The sequence below is a fragment of the Orcinus orca genome, chromosome 10 (genome assembly GCF_937001465.1).
Source record: "Orcinus orca chromosome 10, mOrcOrc1.1, whole genome shotgun sequence".
NCBI lineage: Eukaryota > Metazoa > Chordata > Mammalia > Artiodactyla > Delphinidae > Orcinus > Orcinus orca.
In genome coordinates, this window is record NC_064568.1 from 62060313 (window position 1) to 62083464 (window position 23152).

The 23152-nt window shown below is 36.8% G+C and overlaps 1 protein-coding gene and 1 non-coding gene across 3 annotated transcripts in view; both read right to left on the reverse strand.

Moving 5' to 3' along the window:
* The window catches only part of ZNF451 (zinc finger protein 451), a 123256-nt gene that overhangs the window by 3314 nt on the left and 96790 nt on the right, over positions 1–23152 (reverse strand). For both annotated transcript variants that reach the window (XM_049715478.1, XM_004267781.4), the window contains exons 12-14: positions 22864–22994; positions 21601–21787; positions 13181–13249 (exon numbers count right to left, since the gene is read on the reverse strand). In XM_049715478.1, coding sequence (XP_049571435.1) covers positions 13181–13249; positions 21601–21787; positions 22864–22994 — 387 coding nt within the window. The remainder of the gene's footprint in view (positions 1–13180; positions 13250–21600; positions 21788–22863; positions 22995–23152) is intronic.
* LOC117200655 (U6 spliceosomal RNA) lies at positions 7825–7931 on the reverse strand. Its single transcript, XR_004482275.1, has one exon. It is a non-coding gene; the product is annotated as a U6 spliceosomal RNA (small nuclear RNA).

Consider the following 23152-nt stretch of genomic DNA (forward strand, 5'->3'; position numbering starts at 1 on the left):
TTAAGAGCGTGGGGGCTTCCCTGGTGGCGCAGTGGTTGAGAGTCCGCCGGCAGATGCAGGGGACACGGGTTCGTGCCCCGGTCTGGGAAGATCCCACATGCCGCGGAGCGGCTAGGCCTGTGAGCCATGGCCGCTGAGCCTGCGTGTCCGGAGCCTGTGCTCCGCAACGGAAGAGGCCACAACAGTGAGAGGCCCGCGTACCGCCAAAAAAAAAAAAAAAAAAAAAAAAAAAGTGTGGTACCAGTGTAAGAACAGATGAACACACAAAAGGAACAGCATAGACAACTCAGAAACAGACTCATGCATATATGGAAACTAGATTGATAACAAAGGTGGTGATGCAGAAAGGTGGGGAAAGATGATATTCTTAACAAATGGTCAACTAGTAGGCCATATGGAAAAAACCTTAAAATTTACCTCTACCTTATGGAATATACAAAAACACATTTCAGATTTACTGTATATTTAACTATATAATTGTGAAAGGCAAAACAACAAAGCTTCTAGAAGATAATACATGGGAATACCTTCATGACCTTAGTGTAGGTCATTAAATAGGATTAATAATCCTTATTAAATAGGATTCAAAAAACATTATGAAAAAGAATCGTACTTTGGAATGTATTAAAATTACTTTTCTCCACCAAAAGCACCATTAAGTGAGTAAAAAGACAAGACATTGAGTGAGAGAAAATATTTGCAATACATAGATCTTGCTTGTATCCAGAGAGAACTAAAAGATTTTCAACCCAGAAAAATCAATAAAAAGATCATCCAGGGCTTCCCTGGTGGCGTAGTGGTTAAGAATCCGCCTGCCAATGCAGGGGACACGAATTCGAGCCTTGATCCGGGAAGATTCCACATGCCGCGGAATAACTAAGCCCATGCGCCACAACTACTGAGCCTGCGCTCTAGAGCCTGTGCTCAGCAACAAGAGAAGCCACCGCAATGAGAAGCCTGTGCACTGCAACAAAGACTAGCCCCCGCTCGCCACAACTAGAGAAAGCCTGCACAGAGCAACGAAGACACAACACAGCCAAAAAATAAATAAATTAATTAATTAATTAAAAAAAAAAAAAAAGATCATCCAAAAGAAAACTGTCAAGAAATCTGGAAAGGCACTGGCAAAAGATGTGAGGATGGTCAATAAACATTACTCATCAGAAAAATGTAAACTCAAACCACAAAGAAATGACCATCACTAGCTAAAATTAAAAAGACCAATAATTCAATGATTAGTGAAGATGTATCAGTAGATCAACGGGAACTCACATTCAGTACTGGAAGGAAATTGGAACAACCACTTTGGACAAAAACTTGGCATAACCTACTAAAGCTGAATGTCAGCAAGTCCCCGCCGCAGTATACATTCCCAGAAGTGTGGGAATTACTTGTAACAGCCAACCAAATGTCTATAAATAATACATGAGTTGTGATATATGTGTAAAATTATTATAGAGGTATTGAAAATGAACAAACCAAAGCTACATGCTAACAATCAGGTGAATCTGTAAAACAATGTTGACTGAAGGCATCCAGACCCAAAAGAATATAGACTATGCCTGTGCTGTCCAATATGATGGCCACTAAACTATATGTGGCTATTTGTATTTTAATTAATTAAAATTAAATGAGGGGGATGCTTCTAGGGTACTAGTTGTTATGAGTTGAATTGTGCCCCCCCCGGCAAAAAAGGTATGTCCTTACCCCTGGTACCTATGAATGTGATCTAATTTGGAAATAGGGTCTTTGTGGGTGTAAACAAGTTAAGATGAGGTCGCTAGGGTGAGCCCTAATTCAATACGACTGGTGTCCTTATTGGAAGAAAATGCTATGTGAAGATAGACTCATAGGTAGAAGATGGCTCCATGATGATGGACGCAGAGATTAGAGGGATGGATGCATCTAAAAGCCAAGGAATGCCTACAACTGCCATTAACAACCAGAAGCTGTGTGTGCGACAACGACCCTACCAACAGCTTGACCTTAGATGTCTAAACTTTAGAACTGTCAGACAATTTCTTTTGTTTTAAGCCACCTAGTTTGTAGTACTTAGTTGAGGAGCCCTAGGAAATCAATACACTGGCAATATTGTTTTTCTTAACCTGAAAGATGGTCACCTGCTTTGTGAGATGTTTGTACAATTTTTGTGTGCATTACATACACATATACACACACAGAGAACTAAAATTCTGGAGAATACCAGCATATAAGTTGGGGGAAAGGATCAGAGTTGAAGTGTTCCAGAGTCCTTTTACATTGCATAGAGGTAGACAACATGTACCTGTACTTTAGTCTTTAAGTTATATATAAAAAATGTGGTAAAATGCCAAGGTGACCACAAAAAGAACAGAAACACGAATTTTGGGGCCAACCCATACATAGCTTATAAAACAATTTGAAGAAGCAAAAAGAGGAAGCTAAGAATGAAATAGCAAGAGTAAATACAAAAATATTAATATCTGCAATGAACTTATATGGATTAAACTTGCCAGTTAAAAGACTGGATAAAAACAAAACCAATTTCTAAATGGTTCCACTTCTAATAATAGTGAAGTAGCTTATATTGGATTAACTCTTCCATAGATAACAATTATAAAGTATTTTAAGGCACTGAAGAGCAACAAAAATCAGGTACAAACAGGACAAAAGTTGATCACTGAAAGAAGTGAATTTCATGGAGTTAAATTTGCAGCTTTATGGTTTTGTTTTGGTTTATTTTTTGCCTTAGAGCATGCCTCAATCCTTGTGAAACAAAATGGCAGAACTTCACCCAGAAAGTCAACCTCTTTGTGGCCTTGAGGAATCAAAGACAGAGTCTGAGTCTGACAGAGAAGCTGGAAAGTGGAGTTGGCGGCAGGAGGGGGGGGGGACGGGGGGAGGGGGGGGGGACGAGGGAAGGGGGGGTAGGACGAGAGAAAGAAGAGCTCCCAGCAGAAGTGAGAAAGTAACAGAAGAGGATCCTACAAATACTTGGTTGACTTCTGTGTGCTTACCCGGGAGAGGAGCCAAGATTCTCCGTGAAAAGCAACAGTTGGAAAGCTATAAGAAGCAGGCAATTGTAGCGTCGCCTACTGTGGAGGAGGCAGAGTTTGGAGTTTGAGTCTAGAACGTTAACTACCCACAAGGGGAAAAAAACAACTAATGTTCCTCAGGTAAAGTTAACAGAATTCAGAAAATCTATAACTTACATCCACAAACATCCAGTATACATCAAAAATCACTTGACTTGTGGGACTTCCCTGGTGGTGCAGTGGTTAAGACTCCGTGTTCCCAATGCAGGGCGCCCAGGTTTGAGCCCTGGTCCGGGAACTAGATCCCAAATGCATGCCGCAACTAAGGAGCCCGCCTGTGCAACTAAGACCTGACACGACCAATTAAATAAATAAATATTAAAAAAAAAAAAAGAGAGAGAGCTTTCCCATGTATTAGCTTATTCAAAAAAAAAATCACTTGACTTGCAAAGAAACAAGAAATGTGACCCACAGTTCATGAGGAAGAGCAGTCAAAAGAAACTAACCCCCAAGATAATCAAGCCATTGGAATTAGCAGAAAAGGGATTTTAGAAAAGTTATAAATACTTTCAAGGATTTAAGGTTGAGTGGATAGGAAATCTCAACAGAGAACTGAAAACTGTTACAAAAAAAAAAAAACTAAGTGGAAATTCTAGAACTGAGAAATACAATATTTGAAATGGAAAATTTACTAGGGCAGCTTAATACTGGAGGTGTTATAAGGTTGAACAATAAACTTGAAGTCTGAACAATAGAAATGATCAAATATGAAGAACAGAGAGAAAAAAAACTAGAAGAAAATGAACAAACCTGTGGATAAATTTAAGCTAACATATGTATAACTGGAGTTCCAAAAGAAAAGAAGAGAGACAGAGAGTGGGGCAAAAAATTATGAAGAAATAATTGAGAGAACCTATAAACTTACAGATACAAGAAGCTAAGAAAACTCCAAGTAGGCTACAAAGACAACCACATCTAGGGGCATTATCAAAAACTGCTAAAATCAAGGACAAAGAGGAAACACTAAGGGCAACAAGAGAAAAAAAAATGATACTTTACATATTAGGGAACAATAATACAAATTATAGTCACTTGTCATGACAAACAATGGAGGCCACACGATAAGACAATGGAGTAACATCTTTAAAGTGCTGAAGGGAAAAAATACTGGTCAACCAGAATTCTAAAGCCAGAGAAAATATCCTTCAAAATTAAAGGGAAAATAAAGATATTTTTATATAGATGAAAACAGAATATTCAACACTAGCAAAACTGCATTGTATAAAATAGGAAGTTATTTAGGCTGAAGAAAAATGACATCAGATGGAAACTGTAATCTACTGGAAAGAATGAAGGACATTTGAAATGGTGACTATGTGGGTAAATATAAAAGAATATATATTTCTTCTTCTCTTTCTTTAAAACTCACAGCCCTGTTTAAAGCAAAAAATAACATTTTCTTGTAGAATTTATAACAAAAGCAAATATATATATATATTTTTTAGAGCAACCATAAAAATTAAAGAAAAGAGCTAAAACATCAAGTAGGTATATTAAAATAGTAAACATTAAATAAATATAATGGAGTAAAATATAGATATTATAATAATCCAAAAGAAGGCAAGAAAGGGGGAACTAAGAGGTAAAAGAGGGAACAAAAAGAAAATAAAATGGCAGAGAGGAATCCAACCATGTGAGAAATTACATTAGATGTTAAGGGACTAAACAACTATTAAAAAGTAGAGGCTGTTAGAGTAAATCAAAAAGTAAGATTGAACTTTACGGTGTCTATAAGAGATGTAGTTTCAAAATAAAGACATAAATAGATTGAAAGTAAAAGGATGGAAAAATATATACCGTGAAAAATTAAGCATAAGAAAGCTCGAGTAGCTATATTAGTATCAGAAAAGAAGATTTCATGATAAAAGGTATTACCAGAGATAAAGAACATTTCATAATATCATAATGAAAAACAGGTCATTTCATTACGAAGACACATCAGAAATGTATATGCAACTAAAAACAGAACTTGAAAATACAAAAATATAAAATGAGGGAACTAAAGAGAAAAAATAAATCTACAATCATTGATGAAGAAGTTCACTGTTCCTACTGTAGTAACTGAGAGATCAACTAGATTAAAAAAAAATCACAGTAGATCTGATATTATCAACCACCTTGACCTAATTGACATGTATAAAATACTTTACTTAGTAAACACAGAAAATACATTCTTTTCAAGTGCGTATGGAATGTTCATCAAGACAACCCACATGTTGGGCCATAAAAGTCTCAATAAATTTCAAAAGATTTAAATTTCACAGGGTATACTCTCTTACCACAACAAAATTAGATTAGGAATGAATAATAAGACATTCAAATATTTGGAAATTAAACAATATACTTCTAAAGAGCCAAGAGATCAAAGGAGAAAATATAAGGAAAATCAGAAAATATTTTAAACTGATAGCAAAAATACAATATGAAAAGGTGTGGAACACGGCAATAAGTAGAGAATTGACAAACTACAGTCTATGGGCCAAATCCAGTCCACCAGCAATTTTTGTAAATAAAGTTTTATTGGATACATCCACACTCATTTATGTATTGTTTAGGGCTGTTTTCATGCTATAATAGCAGAGCTGAGTAATTGTAACAGACACCACAAAGCCTAAAATGTTTACTATCTGGTATTTTACAGGAAAAGCTTGTTCACCCTGGCTTAGAGGGAAATAAACACCTTTAAATGTTTACATTAGAAAACAAGAAAAAATTTAGGTCAACAATCTAAGTGTCACATTAAAAAGCTATAAAAAATGAGAAAATTAAACCCAAAGTAGAAGAAAGGAAATAATAAAGAGCAGAAATCAGTGAAATGGAAAGCAGACCAAAAAGAGAGAAATTACCAACTAAAAACAGTTCATTCCTTGAAAAGACTAAATAAACTGATAAACTTTTAGTTAGTGATCAAGAAAGAGAGAAAACAAAAATTACCAATATCAGGAAAAAATGAGAAGATATCACCAGAGATCCTACAGAAATAAAAAAATATGTAATAAAGGAATATTATTATGAACAACTTTACATTGGTACATTTGACAATCTAGGTAAAATGGACAAATTTCTTGAAAAACACTATTCTCGAACACTAACACAAGATTAAACAAAATCTACCTATAAATATATTAAAGAAAGTAATTATTTTAAAAATTATTTATTTATTTAATATCTTTATTTGGAGTATAATTGCTTTACAATGTTGTGTTAGTTTCTGCTGTACAACAAAGTGAATCAGCTATACATATACATATATCCCCATATCCCCTCCCTCTTGAGCCTCCCTCCCACCCTCCCTATCCCACCTCTCTAGGTTGTCACAAAGCATCGAGCTGATCTCCCTGTGCTATGCAGCAGCTTCCCACTAGCCATCCATTTTACATTTGGTACTGTATATATGTCAATGCTACTCTCTCACTTCGTCCCAGCTTCCCCTTCCCACCCTGTGTCCTCAAGTCCATTCTTTATGTCTGTGTCTTTATTTCTGCCCCGCCACTAGGTTCATCAGTACTGTTTTTTTAGATTCCATATATGTGTCTTAGCATATGGTATTTGTTTTTCTCTTCCTGACTTACTTCACTCTGTATGACAGACTCTAGGTCCATCTACCTCATTACAAATAACTTTGTTCCTTTTAAGCGCTGAGTAATAGTCCATTGTGTATATGTGCCACATCTTCTTTATCCATTCATCTGTCAATGGACACTTAGGTTGCTTCCATGTCCTGGATACTGTAAATAGTACTGCAATGAACACTGTGGTACATGTATCTTTCTGAATTATGGTTTTCTCAGGGTATATGCCCAGTAGTGGGATTGCTGGGTCATATGGTAGTTCTACTTTTAGTTTTTTAAGGAAGCTCCATACTGTTCTCCATAGTGGCTGTATCCATTCACATTCCCACCAACAGTGCAGGAGGGTTCCCTTTTCTCCACACCTTCTCCAGCATTTGTTGTTTGTAGATTTTTTGAAGATGGCCATTCTGACCAGGGTGAGGTGACACCTCATTGCATTTTTAAAAAATAAATTTATTTATTTTATTTTGGCTGCATTGGGTCTTTGTTGCTGCATGCAGGCTTTCTCTAGTTGCAGCGAGCGGGGGTTACTCTTCGTAGCGGTGCACAGGCTTCTAATCGCGGTGGCTTCTCTTTTGTGGAGCACGGGCTCTAGGCGCACGGGCTTCAGTAGTTGTGGCTTGCAGGCTCTAGAGCGCAGGCTCAGTAGTTGTGGCACACAGGCTTAGTTGCTCTGCAGCATATGGGATCTTCCCAGACCAGGGCTCAAACCCATGTCCCCTGCATTGGGAGGCAGATTCTTAACCATTGCACCACCAGGGAAGTCCCTCATTGTGGTTTTAATTAGCATTTCTCTAATGATTAGTGGTGCTGAGCATCTTTTCATGTGTTTGTGGGCAATCTGTATGTCTTCTTTGAAGAAATGTCTATTTAGGTCTTCCGCCCATTTCTGGATTGGGATGTTTGATTTTTTGAATTTGAGCTTCATGCGTTACTTGTATATTTTGGAGATTAATCCTTTGTTGGTTGCTTCGTTTGCAAATATTTTCTCCCATTCTGAGGGTTGTCTTTTCGTCTTGTTTATGGTTTCCTTTGCTGTGCAAAAGCTGTTAAGTTTCATTAGGTCTCATTTGTTTATTTTTTATTTTACTTCCATTACTCTAGGAGTTGGGTCAAAAAAGATCTTGCTGTGATTTATGTCATAGAGTGTTCTGCCTATGTCTTCCTCTAAGAGTTTTAAAAATATGGAATGCTTCACGAATTTGCATGTTACCCTTGCACAGGGGCCATGGTAATCTTCTCTGTATTGTTCCAATTTTAGTATATGTGCTGCCGAAGTGAGCACAGTAAATTTATTATTAAAAGACTCCCCAGAAAGAAAACTCCAGACCCAAATAGTTTTACCAGTGAATTCTCTGAAACATTTAAACATTTAAAGAAGAAATAAAATTGGTCTTAGAGTGAATATACAACAAAATGGCAGAGTAGGCAGCTCTAAACACAGAAATACTGAAACACAAGCAGAAACTGTCAGAAACGACTTTGTCAGAAGTCTGGAAAACATTCACAGCAACCAAGCAAACACTGAATCAAGAAAAAGGCAAATAAAAGCAGTAGGAAAGCCTCATGGTATTTTCACTTGCCCTCTCCTCACCACCTCCCCGTGCCTCCGCAGCAGCCTCGAAGATGGCAGCCCATACTCCTCGTGTGGGACCCTGGTCCCTGGTTCCAGACAGAGCAGAGCAGAACTCACAAATTATTGTGTTTGTTCTAATCTGTCTGGGGGCTACCTGAAGGACTGAAACAAGGCATTCATCTCTATTTTACGAAGCTCAGAACCCACTCAGGGCAGAAAAGCAGGCTGCATTGCTCAGAAACACTGTAAGACAAATAAAAAGCCCACAGCCTGGGGTAAAAGATTATGGTTGAGACATACAATAGAACACTTAATATCTGAGAGGAAAAGCCATGAAGAGAATTTCCTTGGGAAATCAGGGCATTCAAAAGCACCTATGTGTACTGGGGAATTTAGGACCCAGGACACGATGCATGCTCAGAAAATACCTCAGAAGACACCAAGCCTTCACCACTGGCTGATCTGTAGGTTCAGTGCAAGCCTGGCTAAATGCTGAAGGGCCCTAGCACACAGCCAATCTGCAAAACCAGAGAGAGGTTGCTTTTTGTTTTGTTTTGTTTTGTTTTAGCTCCTGGTATTCAAGGAAATCTCTGTTAAAACACTAATTGAACAAAAGCTTAAAGGAACAGAGACTTCAATGACCAGATGTGACAAGGAATACAGTTATTGCAAAAATGGTTTGGAAAAGTAACTAAACAAATGGACAACCGTAGCCTTTGACAATCACGAACAGCAAACTCTGGGGAAGAGGTAGAATCTGATTTCCAGAGGTACTACATTATAATATTTGCACATCCAATTTTCAACAACAACAAAAACACAGATAATACAAAGAAACAGGAAAGTATGGCCCATTCAAAGTGAAAAAAATTGAGTTAAATTATCCCTGAGGACACCAAGACATTGAATTTACTAAACAAAGACTTTAAACCAACTGTCTTACATACGTTCTAGGAGCTAGAGTAAACTATGGACAAGGAAGTAAAGGAAACCAGTAAAACAATGTATGAATAAAATGAGAATATCATAAAGAGATTGGAATTATGAAAGGCCACCAAATAGAAATTCTGGAGCTGAAAAGTACAACTAAAATGAAAAATTCATTACAGGAGTTTAACAAAATTAAGCAGACAGAAAAAAGAATCAGCAAATTAAATGTCCCAGATTTGATGAAAGATATAAATCTACACATCCAAGAAGCCCAACAAACTCCAAACAGGAGAAACTCAAAGAGATCCACACTGAGACAAATTATAGTCAAATTGTCAAAAGCCAAAATCAACAGAAACAGCAAGAGAGAAGCAACTCATCACATGTAAAATTTTTAATAACACTAATAGCTTATTTCTCATCAGAAATCATGGAGACCAGAAGGCAGTGAGATATATTTAAAGTGCTGAAAGGGAAAACAAAACCAAAACTGTCAAGCAAGAATTCTATATCCAGAAAGAATCGAGAAGAAATCAAGACAAAGCTAAAGGAGTTTGTTACTAGCAGATCTGCCCTGCAAGAAATGCTAAGGGAATCCTTCAAGTTGAACTGAAAGGACATTAGACAGTGACTCAAATCTATATGAAGAAATAAAGAACATTTATGGCAAATATGTCCTTGTTTTTCTTTTATATGTCTAAGTCTATGTTTCTCTTATTCTCTTTTCTCTCTGCCTTAATTTCACTCTCTTTGAAAGAGAGGTAATATGACAAAATAAGAAAGAACCCAGTAATGGGAGTTAGAAGACCTATATCGAACCATGCTCCAATCATTTTGAGGCTGTGAATCTGAAGACAAATTACTTAATGTTTGGAAGACTAAGTTTTTATGTAAAATAAGGAGAATATTCTGACTCTCATAAGTTGTTAAGATTAAGAGCAGTTTTCAAAGTATTAGATTTTTCATAAGCATTAACTGAAGTTAAAACTGAACACACTAGTCTCTTATCCTTTCTTTGTGGCCACAGTATAGAGTTTTACTGTTTATGTTACATTATAATATTAATAATTATACTGATGACTGCTATTAATTGAAGGAACTCTAAGGCAAATTGCTGACATTTACAGAAAGACTTTGCATTGGCAATCATCCACATAATGCTGTCTTCTTTCTTTTCCAAGGATTTGAGTCAGAATACCTCTGTTAAGTGTGCATGCTTCCAGAGCACACCTTACATGCAGGTAACAGTGACTAATGATAATGATCAAAATCATAGGGAATTCTCTTGTTAGTGGTTAGGACTCTGCACTTTCACTGCCAAAGGCACAGGTTCAATCCCTGGTCGGGGAACTAAGATCCTGCAAGCTGTGTGGCCAAAAATAAATAAATAAGTCACAATAACAGCAGCAGCAACCAATACATACACTGCTTACCATGTGCCAGGCTACTCTAGTAAGGTAGGTATACTAGTATTCCTGAGGAAACTGACACACAGTGAAATTAAGGGACTTGCACAATATTATATAACTTGTAAGCAGCAGAGCTGAAATAAAATAGGACCTTTATGATTGACTTGGGTAGTTACAATCTGATACAGGTCTACAGAGAACAACAAAGAATGAGACAGAAGACTGGAGATAAATCATGGTGGGCGGAGACGCGGCGACAAGAGAAACTGCCTTTCCTCAAGGCAAAAAGATCATAAGCAAATTGATCCTGCTTTTTGCCACTCATTTGTCAGGCTTTTAAAGTGTTGTGTTGGGAAGGGAAGGAATGAGAAGAGATTTGAGAAGTTACTTATACTTCTTTGAGTTTTGCTATTAGGTCTAGACTAGAACATCACTTTGCTCCCATGGTGCAGGGTCAACAAAATCACCCAATATTCTCCCAGCCAAATGGCCTCTGTCTTAATTTCCTTTATTCAGTTATAGGGAGATGGGTCCTCGTAGCTCTAATGTGTTATAAGTTTATTCATTCAACAATCATTTAGTGCTAAACACTGTGCTAGGTGTTGTTGAAATAAAGATAAATGAAACATGATCCTACTCCTTGAGGAGCTCATGGTCTGGTGGGGATGAGAGATGCAAACAAAAAAAATGTTTAAATTGGAGGGATTCTAGGAGTGGTAGTGGGTAGCTGTCTCTAAAAATGGAAGATCTAAGAGGCACTGATCAAACAAAATTGTCTACAAAATTGGTAATTCTATATGGTTCAACCTAAGAGATGATATTTGAGCTAGTTCTTGTTGGGGGAAAAGAAGGGGCAAAGGAAGGTATTAGAGGCAAGTACAGAGGAGGCCACACTCCCTAACTTACAAGTGTAACACTATGTGCTTCTCACACTCATTTTACATAAAGCATCAGGAAATGAAAGAAAACACACACGTAACACCACTTTGATTTTTCTTGAAATTAGAGCATTATATCCTTTCTTCATAGAACAACTAGTTAAAAGTTTGAAGTATCTTTTCTTGAATCCATTAATGGTAATCCTTCTTCCAAACTAAGACATGATAAAGATGTAAAAACTCTCAAAATCTCCCAACCATAAAATGTATTACATAGATAACAAAACACTAGAAATTCTGGTACATATTCATTTATACACATCTCAGATTTCCTGGGTTAGCTAGGAGCCCACAGAACTGTGGAGGTTTCTCAAGTGTGTTTATTTAAAAGTTATAATTTTGTTTGGCATTTTCCATGGGATTAGTCATGGGTAGTACATGAAGGTTGCAAAGTCTGAGCTACTTAGATGCTCAACGGTGTTTATCTTTTCATGGCCTTGATAAACAACTTAGCTGGCAGTTTTTGTTTAAAACTCACAAAATGTTCTTTCACCTGTTTAACTCATCATTATGTGGCTGCTAAGCACTGAGCCAGACCTTGCAAGACCATGTTGGGAAAACAAGTTGGTCAGAAAACTTGCTTCCAATTAGGCTGCAGATTTACTGCCAACTTTGTTTAACCAGTGAATTTTGACTATAAGAGGGAAAGATCAGTCTTCTACTTCACTGAATGGATGAATCAGTTCCACTGCCACACTCAAATTTCCAACCCCAGATAGCACAAAGATCCAGTGTGCTCCTAGTCAGACTAATTGTACTCTAGGAGAGCGCAAGGAGACGTGCAGAAACAAACCAGGTGGCCATTCTGTGTGTGCTTGTTTTGCTACGTTTCCCTCTCTAATTACACATTTCCACTCTCAAATCTCCACCAACAAATACTACACTGGAACTATACTATGACTCCTACTGTCGTCCTTGAATGTCAAAGATGCCAAAAGAAAAGTTTCAACTACTTTAGTGAAGGTTCAAGTATTTTCCAAAATCTGTTGTTTCACTTCCCCCCAGGGTTATTAAAAAGCACAGTCTGTTATGGAAAAACCATAGTAAAAACTGGACTTATGTCACAACCAAATAGTGGTACAGCAAGTAAATTATTTGATGTGAAGTAATATAAAAAGTTCTCTTTAACCTATGGAAGGAAATACCTTTTCCTTTAAGAGGAGGGAAACATAATTAATTTATTTAAAAAGTCCACTAATATTCAGATGTAAGTGCTTGCTTTTATAGTTCTACTGCAAAACTTTAATATTCTTAATTTAATACTACTCAAAATAAATAAAAATTAGGACACCAAAATCTTCTCCTATCCCTGGAACAGCAACTTTTTCTGCAAAGGGTCAGAAAATATTTATTTTAGGCTTGGTTGCGGGGTGGGGGAGGATCTATTATTTGTATCACAACTACTCACCCTTGCTCTTGCGACATCAAAGCAACAGCGCAGACAATACTTACACAACAGAGTGTGGCTGAGCTCCAATAAAACCTTATTTACAAAACCAGGCAGTCGACTGGCTGATTTCTCTTTTAGCCCCTAAATCATCTTACACGAGGAAATGCAAACTATCCTTTAAATGAGAGAACAATTTTTTTTTTTTTTATACTCAGTGGTAGGAGGGATGAAGTGAAAGAGGGAGAAATTTAAAAAAAACATACAGATACAGTCAGGAAGGGATTAGGTTACCTTCTGTGGATCTGAATTCTTCTCCCATTGAAGTACTCTTCATACCCAGGTTATCATCACTGTCACATTCTGTAAAGAAGAATAAATTCAAATGTACTTCTGAAAAAGTTTTGTGCCATAATTTATGTATTCTAAGACAATGTGACTTTCAATGACTTCTCCCATACCCAAGCTTACTAATTACAATCCATTAGTATTACACAACTTTCCTTAGAGATTTGTGTGTTTTTTAATGCTTACCAAATAATATTACTTAAATTGAGAAAAAGATAAAAATGAATGAAATAGGCAATTTGATTTTGGCTCCATATTCAAAAAATTATTTGAAAAAGTTCTTTTTGCATGTTGAGGAAATATAAAATCCTAGTATATTTTTAAAAACTGTGTATTTTAAAAAGCTAGTATGTTTATTTGGATCTAGCAAATAAACTCCGAAGTTTCATTTGCATGAAATCATCTTTAAAAGATTTTTAATGATGACAGATAAAATTCTCCTGTATTTTGAAAATCATATGCATTCATCTCTATAGAGACCATAGATTTATATTAACAGTGTCTCTGCATGGCACAAACTCACTTGATGCCTTATATGCTTACTGAGAGACCTAAGGCTTTAAAATAATGACATGACTGACCGGGTATTACAAAAGTCACTTAAAATATGAACGTGGTACCATCAGGGACCCAGTATTTGGCTTTCCACCTTAACTACATTTAAATCAATTTCTATCAGAGTGACTGAATCAGGGTTTAAATAACCCTGATTGTGTATTCAATACAAATCACATGGACGTATTTGCTTCTGTGAAAATATATAAAAACTAACAATATACATTTAAAAATTTATCAATATATCACTGTTTATAAATAAAAACCACTATATTTCTCTTATATTCCTTTGCTGCAAAAATTTATTACGAGTCACCTTTTGCTATTCCAGCAAAAAAAACTATTGCTTTTTCTATAATATGTTATATACACCTACTACTTCAAATATTTCAAGCTGTGTTTTAGTGAAATAAAACATTACATTTACAATTTGAAGAACAAAAAATTTAGTCTTAAAACATTAGGAACAAAGAGAAAATACCCAAGGTTTCTTTTATTACAATTCAAAGTCAAGGCCAGTCAAAAGCAGCATGTGGTAACTGGCCTAAACAATTCATCATGGCAACCAAGACCTAAGGCAAAACTGCAGGTTTGAATCATAAGGTTTAGCTTGACACTAGGTTGTAAAAATTTTTAAAGGTTTCGTTTGCCTCAATCAGCCCCCCATCTGTAGAACAGAGAAAATCATGAATTTTTTCCCTATTTTTCAGTACCTTGCACAGAATTAACTGTATCATATAGATTTTTAGGATGGTGCCCAAAGCAACAACCTATATAGTCTCATCAACAGGCTGAGCAAGCAGGCAGATAGATGCTTAGAATTAGGTTCAACAACTATTTCATATAGGGCATGCCACTGCTTCAATCACCTACACTTTCACAGCATGGGTGAATTAGTATGTTCAACTTTTAAGATGGCTTTAAAAACCTGTATAATTGGTACCAACCATACTTAATGCCTTCATCCCATTCATTCCAAAATGAAGACACAAACCAAACAGACATAACAAAGTCCCAGGGCCATAAACCAGACAGCCCAAGGACAGTGTTCAGATTCAACAAAAATCATGTCAAAGCACAGTAAAGTCTGTTTTCAATTTAAATTCACTAATTCATAACAGCCTATGCTCAAGTCCCTCCTTGCATTACCTAAGAAAAAATATTCTAGGAAAGTTCAAACTTTACATAAAACTGGAAGGAAGATGTTTAATTACTGAAGAACTATAAACAACTGAATACACAAAACTGTGTTTTTAAAAACTGTTTACATAAAGCAAACAATGTTCTTGAACTAACCTACAAGATACAGGCAAGTTCTATTACATAAACAGATCTTTAAGAGCCCAGAGAATTTTTTTATATAAGCAATGGCGGTGACTAATGAAATAGTAGAAAATGGCAACTCAGAAATTCAGTCATCAAGAATGTGGTTGAAGTAGGTCCAATAACACAACACTCTGGAAAGTAAAAGCAAACAAACAAACAAAACCTTAAAATGTATGGTCAAGACAGTAAAAACAAGTACCATAGTTATTTTATTTTACAAAGAGCATACTACAAGCCAGGAGCAGCGTCACGGGGTAAATAAAAATGGTGCTAGCGTGGTCCCTTTAACTCAGCCTGCCCTCACACTGAGACTGCATTTCTACAGTCTGAAGAAAAGAAAATGGGGCTTCTTGGTTTACTTACAAGACAAAAGATCCCAGAGAACTTACAATGATAAGTTGGCCATGCTTGACACATAATCAGCTTACTTTTTAAAGTACCAGAACCCCCAGAACCCACAATCAAATCTTTTTACCTTCTAGGGAAAAAAAAAAAAAAAAAGCATCTTCCTAAATGTTATTTTCATCTATACACACTCTGCACTGCCGTTAGACTGCAACAGAGCGTCTCATCTTCATTCCTCAAGGACATGGTAAGAGCGAACAATGCACAATGGATTCTCTACATAATAAAATCAGGGCTTTGTGTCAGTGAAAGCCTCAGCCTTCACAGGTGATGGCTGTGTGGCCTCAGGCAGCTATTTTAACCTTCCTGGGCCTCTGCTCCCTCATCTATGAAAGGGGGCGATCTAATATATCCTAACTCACAGCGTTGAAAAGAGGATTAAACAACACGCAGAAGTTCTTTGAACATGTTTAAACATCTTCAAACACTACAAATACAAAAGGCAGCTAGCATGGTGGCTGGCACACAGTAGGTCCTTAATAAAGGTTAGTTCCTTTTACTTCTTTAAAACAACAATTGAAATGACAAGTGATATCTGCATCTTTGAAACATGAGGCTTGAGTTAGAATGAACACATATTTGTGAATAAAGTGTGAAAAGCATAAAAGAAGAAAAAGTCTACCTGGCTCCTCTGACTAGGATCACTAGAAAGGATCCATGTATCTTGGTAAATTTTTAAAAAGTGAAAATGAGTACAATATAAAATAGAACTGATGAAGGATAAGGGGCCCAAAGGTGTCAATTCAGGACAGATTAGTATTTTTACACATCTCTACAGGGATTTACACATATATCATAGCTGTAATCAAAACGTTGGTGCTGGAACCCTGATGCATAGAAGGAGAGTGAGTTTAAAGGGCAAAAACCATGACACATTCAAATCTCAAACTTAGTATAAAGGCTCACCTTGCTAGAGAGGGTAACTGATTTAACCCAAGTCAGAGATCTAACAAAGTAGCAGCAGTAGCACTACTTACCTGTCCTCTCCCTACCAAGCAAAGATATAATAAGACCTTATGACCAAATGACTGACATTCATACATGGAGCCAGCAACTTCCCAATACCTCTATTTCTACTGAAATAAGTATCTCCTGAAAAAACTTTCAATTAACTGAAAAACTGGCAAAAAAGAAAGTATAAGATACCATATGATCACTGATTCTGACAACACTATTCAATAGATTCTTCCTGTTTACACAGGAGTAATAAAACCACTTAATGGTCCTAATAATGGAAAATTTCTGAAAAGTTATAAAGAAATAAGAGGTTCAAGCTTGTATCATTTGTCTATGCTATGGCAGAGATTTTAAAAACGTGAAAAATCATCACAATGCTTATAAAACATGAGAGAACTTCTCACTGTGTGTTACTTGTAAGAGAATTTGTGGGGTGGCTGGTTGGTAACTAGGAGCCTTGAAACGACAGATGCCCGAAGCTGTACGTGATATTGTATGTACAGTAAGTCCCCTACATACAAACAAGTTCCGTTCCGAGAGCGCGTTCATAAGTCCAACAAAATTAGCCTAGGTACCCAACTAACACAATCAGCGATATAATACTGTACTGTAATAGGTTTATAATACTTTTCACACAAATAATACATAAACACAAAAAATAAAGAAAGCATTTTTAATCTTACAATACAGTACCTTGAAAAGTACAGTAGTACCAGCTACATCACCGCTGCTTTTACGCTTGCTTCTGGACATCCTGGGCTTGAAATAAAGATACTGTACTACTGTACTCTATATAGTAATGTACAGTAAAGTACACAAAAACACAACCACTTGTAGAGGACGCACGCATGTGACAAGGTATGCCAGACACGTGAAGTAACTTACGTGATTGGACATGCGAATGCACGTTTGTAAAGTTTGCAACTTGAAGGTTCATATGTAGGGGACTTACTGTACATGTCCATTTGGGGGAAAGAGGTTTGGAAAGCTTTTTTCAGATTCCCAAAAAGGTCCATCGACGCCTACCCGCAAACCACACTGCCTTAAAATAACTGGTTGTCAGATCTGAAGATAGCACACGGGGTTAAGCTAGATGAAAGGAGTTACCCTGGCATTCTTGTGGTAACCAAAACTACACTACAGGCCCAACACGAACTGCAGTATTTGTGGACACTGAGAGATGTTTCTCAGTCACAATACATATTAAATATCATTTCTTAACAAAGACTGTTACTCTACTATTCAGAAAGCCATTTATTAGGAAAGGTGAAGGAATAAAGTTACCCAAGAAAGTCACTGTTGATTTTTCTTATTATAAAGTTTATTAGCAGGCAGTTTGATGCCTTTCAATCTTCCATGAAGAAAAAAATTTGTCTTAAACTGAATCTGAACATACTGTGATTCAGCATAATATTTTTTTAAATTTTAGAGTTATAAAAGCATCTTTAAATCCAGACCTAAATAAAATATGTGACTTAAAGACTACACTTCTTTGGCCACTTAATTTTAATAATTTTCATTACTTTTAAAATGTAGTGGCTATAGCACATGAAAAGATGCTCTACATCACTAACCATTAGGGAAATGGAAATCAAAAACAAAATGAGATGCCACTTCGCACCCATTAGGATGGCTACTATAAAAACAAACAAAAGTCAGAAAATAACAATTGTTGGCAAGGATGCAGAGAAAATGGAACCCTTATGCACTACTGGTGAGAATGTAAAATGGTACAATCCATGTGGAAAATTAGTATGGAGATTTCTCAAAAAATTAGAAAAAGGACTTCCCTGGTGGTGCAGTGGTTAAGAATACACCTGCCAATGCAGGGAACATGGGTTCGAGCCCTGGTCTGGGAAGATACCACATGCCGCGGAGCAACTAAGCCCGTGCGCCACAACTACTGAGCCTGCGCTCTAGAGCCCACAAGCCACAACTACTGAGCCTGCGTGCCACAACTACTGAAGCCTGCGCACCTAGAGCCCGTGCGCCACAGCAAGAAAAGCCACCACAATGAGAAGCCCATGCACCGCAACAAAGAGTAGCCCCCACTCACCGCAATTAGAAAAAGCCCTTGAGCAGCAACGAAGACGGACATAGCCATAAATGAATGAATGAATTAGAAATAGAATTACCATATGATCCAGCAATTCCACTTCTGGGTATATACTCATAAGAACTGAAAGGAGGATCTCGAAGAGATGTCTGTATCCCCATGTTCACAACAGCATGATTCATAATAGCTGAAGCATGGACGCAACCCAAGTGTCCATCAATGGATAAATGGATAAGCAAAAGGGGGTATATACATACAATGGAGTATTATTCACCCTTAAAAAGGAAGGACATTTTGACATAGGCTACAACATGGGTGAAACCTGAGGACATTTTGCTCAGTGAAATAAGCCAGTCACAAAAATACAAAGGCTGCATGATTTAACTTACACGACATACTTAGAGTAGTCAAATTCATAGACAGGAAGCAGAATGGTGGCTGCCAGGAGCTGGGGAAAGGGGAGTGTGGGGTTGTTTAATGGGTATGGAGTTTCAGTTTTGCAAGATGAAAAGAGTTCTGGGGATGGATGGCGGTGATGGCTGCACAACAATGTAAATGCAGTTAATACCACTCAACTGGAGACTTCAAAATGGTTAAGATGGTAAATCTTATGTATATTTTACTACAATGAAAAAAATGGAAAGAAAAAGTAAAAAAATATATAGTGGCTAGTAACCATATTTCCTTTTTACAGTAGTAATAATTAATAATAGCTGCTATTTACTGAGCACCTATGCTCTTTCCTATGCTATGCTAGACACTATACGTATCACTAATTCTTACAACCTTATAGATATGAAAAGTGAGACTCAGAAAAAGTTGAGTAACTTGCCTGAAATCGCACAGCTAAGAAGCAGAAGTCAGTATTCGAATCAAAGACCATGCCCTTCTTTATGCACTGCATGGTCTCTGTATTTCACAAAAATTCAGAATAAAGTATACATGTGTCCCCAAAGAGCAGTAAGTTCAAACGAGCACTGATTACAAATGAATGATTAAAAAAAAAAATACCTAGAGAATTCTATATTCTGACATAGAGAGTGGTTTATGACACTGATGAGTGAAAAAGGAAATTAAAGTATATGTCAAAAAAAAAAAAAGGCTAGAGCATAAGAGACATTAAGAAAAGAACATCGGTATATAACAATAACCTATACTTTACCTCCAACCCTAATATACCCATGCAGACCTACTCATATGTAGCTCTCATTCCAAATAAAGTTGAAAGAAAGGCAAATCCATTACAGGTCTCATGTTCTAAATTACAAAAGAAATGCTCCCCAGAGCAGCAGCATAGGAGGAAGAAAAGGGGGTGGGCCTAGGTAGCAAAGGTAAAAATTTTAATATTTTTCAAGATATTAAGTAGATGTTGTTAAGGATCGGGAAAGGGATGGTAAAAGAATGGGAGAAAAAGAGGTTAAAAAAAGCCACAGACACATAGGGCACTCCATTCAATACTCTGTAATGACCTATATGGGAACAGAATTTTAAAAAGAGTGAATAGGGACTTCCCTGGTGGTCCAATGGTAAAGAATCTGCCTTCCAATGTGGGGGACGCAGGTTCAATCCCTGGTCAGGGAACTAAGATCCTACACGTCATGGGGCAACTAAGCCCACGCACCACAACTACTGAGCTTGTGCACCTCAACGAGACAGCCCACGTGCCACAAACTACAGAGCCCACGCACCCTGGAGCCCATGGGCCACAACTAGAGAGAGAAAACCCGCACGCCACAACTAGAGAGAAGCCCACACACCGCAACTAGAGAACTAGAGAGAAGGCTGTATGCTGCAATGAAGATCCCACATGTCGCAACTAAGACCCCACACGGCCAAATAAATAAATATTTTAAAAATAATAAATAAATAAATAAGAGTGGATATATGTATATGTATAACTGACTTACTTTGTTGTACAGCAGAAACTAACACAACATTGTAAATCAACTATACTCCAATAAAAAAAATTAATTAAAAATTTTAAGAAAAGAAAGAAAAGAAAAAAACCCGCCAGACAGAAAAAGCAAGTGAATGAAAACAGAAACTACAGAATAAGAAGACAAAATTCAGTACTGAATCATGACATAAATATGCAAAACAGAGCTGATTTTTCTTTAAAGAGCACAATTGTGCCAGTAGCTTAATGGTTCCTAACTTTGCAAAGTGAATTGATCCAACGCAGTGAGTGGTTAGAGCAAAGTTCTTCAGAATAGATCTTCAATCAAAATGTGGCTCTATATATGTAGAAAGAAGAAAATAGCTAGGAGGAGAGCACACTTGGACAATTTAAAGGCATATAATAAAAATTCCAAAAAGTAGTCAGTTTTTCATTGAGATCATTCATCAATACCTTCAAACCATATTCATGGCTGCAAATTATTAGGATATTTAAAAATTACTCTTTTATTCTCTCCTACCCACATTTCAGAAATTACAAAAACCAAAACCAAAACCCATCTGGATCCCTAGAATTACATCCTTTCTTAAATACTGGTTAGTGAAATTGGACATCAGCATGCCCTTTCATTGAACAATCTCAAAAAGGCAGAGAAGAGTGTAGGACAGCGGATGCCTAGCCCTTCAAGGCAATAAAGATCTTTCAGGGCATCATTTTGTCACTGTCAACCTCTTAAATTTTTATTTTTTTATTTTTTGGTATTGCCATATTAGCATTTATTGCTTTCTGATTTCTCCTATAAGCACTTTGCTTTCTGAAAAACTGAAGATAAATTTAGAATTTTAGAAATGAAATGAAGATCTGGATTCTGAGCTTTGCAAAACTATACTAGCATATTTCAAACCATAAGTATATATTTTAAATATATGAATATAAATTTTATTCATTAGATTAAAAATGGGCTCTAAAATATTATGAATTCATTCTCCTTCTAATACACTCAAAGTTAAAGTGAGATAAGAGAAAAAATACGATAGAAGCATGAGCGCGTGGCGGTTTAGTGAGCAGGCAGCAGAGCACTAGTGGAGAGCAGTTTATTGGTTTCTCATCAATAAGTGAAGTGAAGTCTCTTCCTCTTGGGCAGTTGGCACTGTGGCTACAGCTGCATACCTTTGGTCGTATCAGATATGCTATTTAACAAGGCACACATCATATCTCCCTCTAAGTGGTGAGGGTTGAGTATATGTGCTGGCCTCTGAGTCTTCTTAAATTGATTCTCTAGCTCCAGAAAACCTTGATCTCCTGAGAGGATGGTGAAAGGAATCTGCTTGGGCAGTTGTTCATCCAGACGGCCAGCCTAAGTTGGAAAAAATGGCACAAGTTGATAAAGATCAGCATCTGAGCTTCCAGTCAAGTTACAGCTATTTCAGAATGAACACATACCTAGAAACGTGTATTTAGCTTGTTCCCTTGCTCCCACCAAAGTATGATATAAAGATCTCGTTCATAAATGAAATATACCATGTTTAATCAAATATAAAATGCTGTCAATTATAAGATAAGCTCTTTTATATGCCACTAAGAAAGAAAAAAAAAGCCAAAAAGAATATAACAGGAGGTCCCCACATAAAGGTGGAACACTAACAGGGCTACGCGCTCAACCTCCCACCAAAGTATGATATAAAGATCTCGTTCATAAATGAAATATACCATATTTAATCAAATATAAAATGCTGTCAATTATAAGATAAGCTCTTTTATATGCCACTAAGAAAGAAAGAAAGAGAAAGCCAAAAAGAATATAACAGGAGGCCCCCACATAAAGGTGGAACACTAACAGGGCTACGCGCTCAACCTGAGGGTAAATAAAAAATGAATCTGCCATAGAGAAAAGGTAAGCAAAGTAATTTGCATAACTCAATCTTAGAACTGGCTAGATGGAAAAAGAAACTATCTGTGGTTTAAAACATAAGCAGCAGTCAACAAGTTTGCAGAGTATCAGTGTGACACAGAAACCCTTAAGCAGAGAATTTAATTTAAACTGGGTCTCAGGTGGGTTGTTTCTCCAGATGACTAGCAGAGACAGAAGCAAATGCAAATTCCATCTGGGTCAACAGTGACTGCTATGGTGCCCCCCCATTTCAGAGATGTTAAAATGTGAAGTGCCTCACGCATCAAGGAGTGTCATCTCCTGATAATTTATTCTAGAAATAGCTGAGGGTGCACTATGAGTAGCTGAGAGTCTGCTGGAACTGGGGATGAAGTAGTAAACACATGCTATGGACTCCTGCCCTCAATAGTCATAAGTAGAACCTGATGCAAAAGGTTTTATACAAAAAGCACAACACTGAAAAGGAATCTACAGTGTCATTATGATTCAAGAGGGGAAAAAATCCAAATGCACGTTTGATTTTGAATAAAACAATGACTCACATGCATACATATGGCAAAATCAGCAGCATCTTTTCTTTTACTACAGCGAGGATGAAGGAAGAAGCACCCAATCTTGTTTAGGTAATTATAGATCTTACAGTTGACGGGAGGCTTCCAGTTGGTGTTTCCTCCTATTATGTTTAGAAAAGGCATAAATGATGAGTCAAACGAGAAAAAGAACAGAACACTGGATACAACTGAAAACTCTATAAGGAAAAACAAATACTAGAAAAAAATGTTTCTAGAGGAAAAGTACCAGATTAGAAGGCAGAACAAGGCAGTTCTCGTG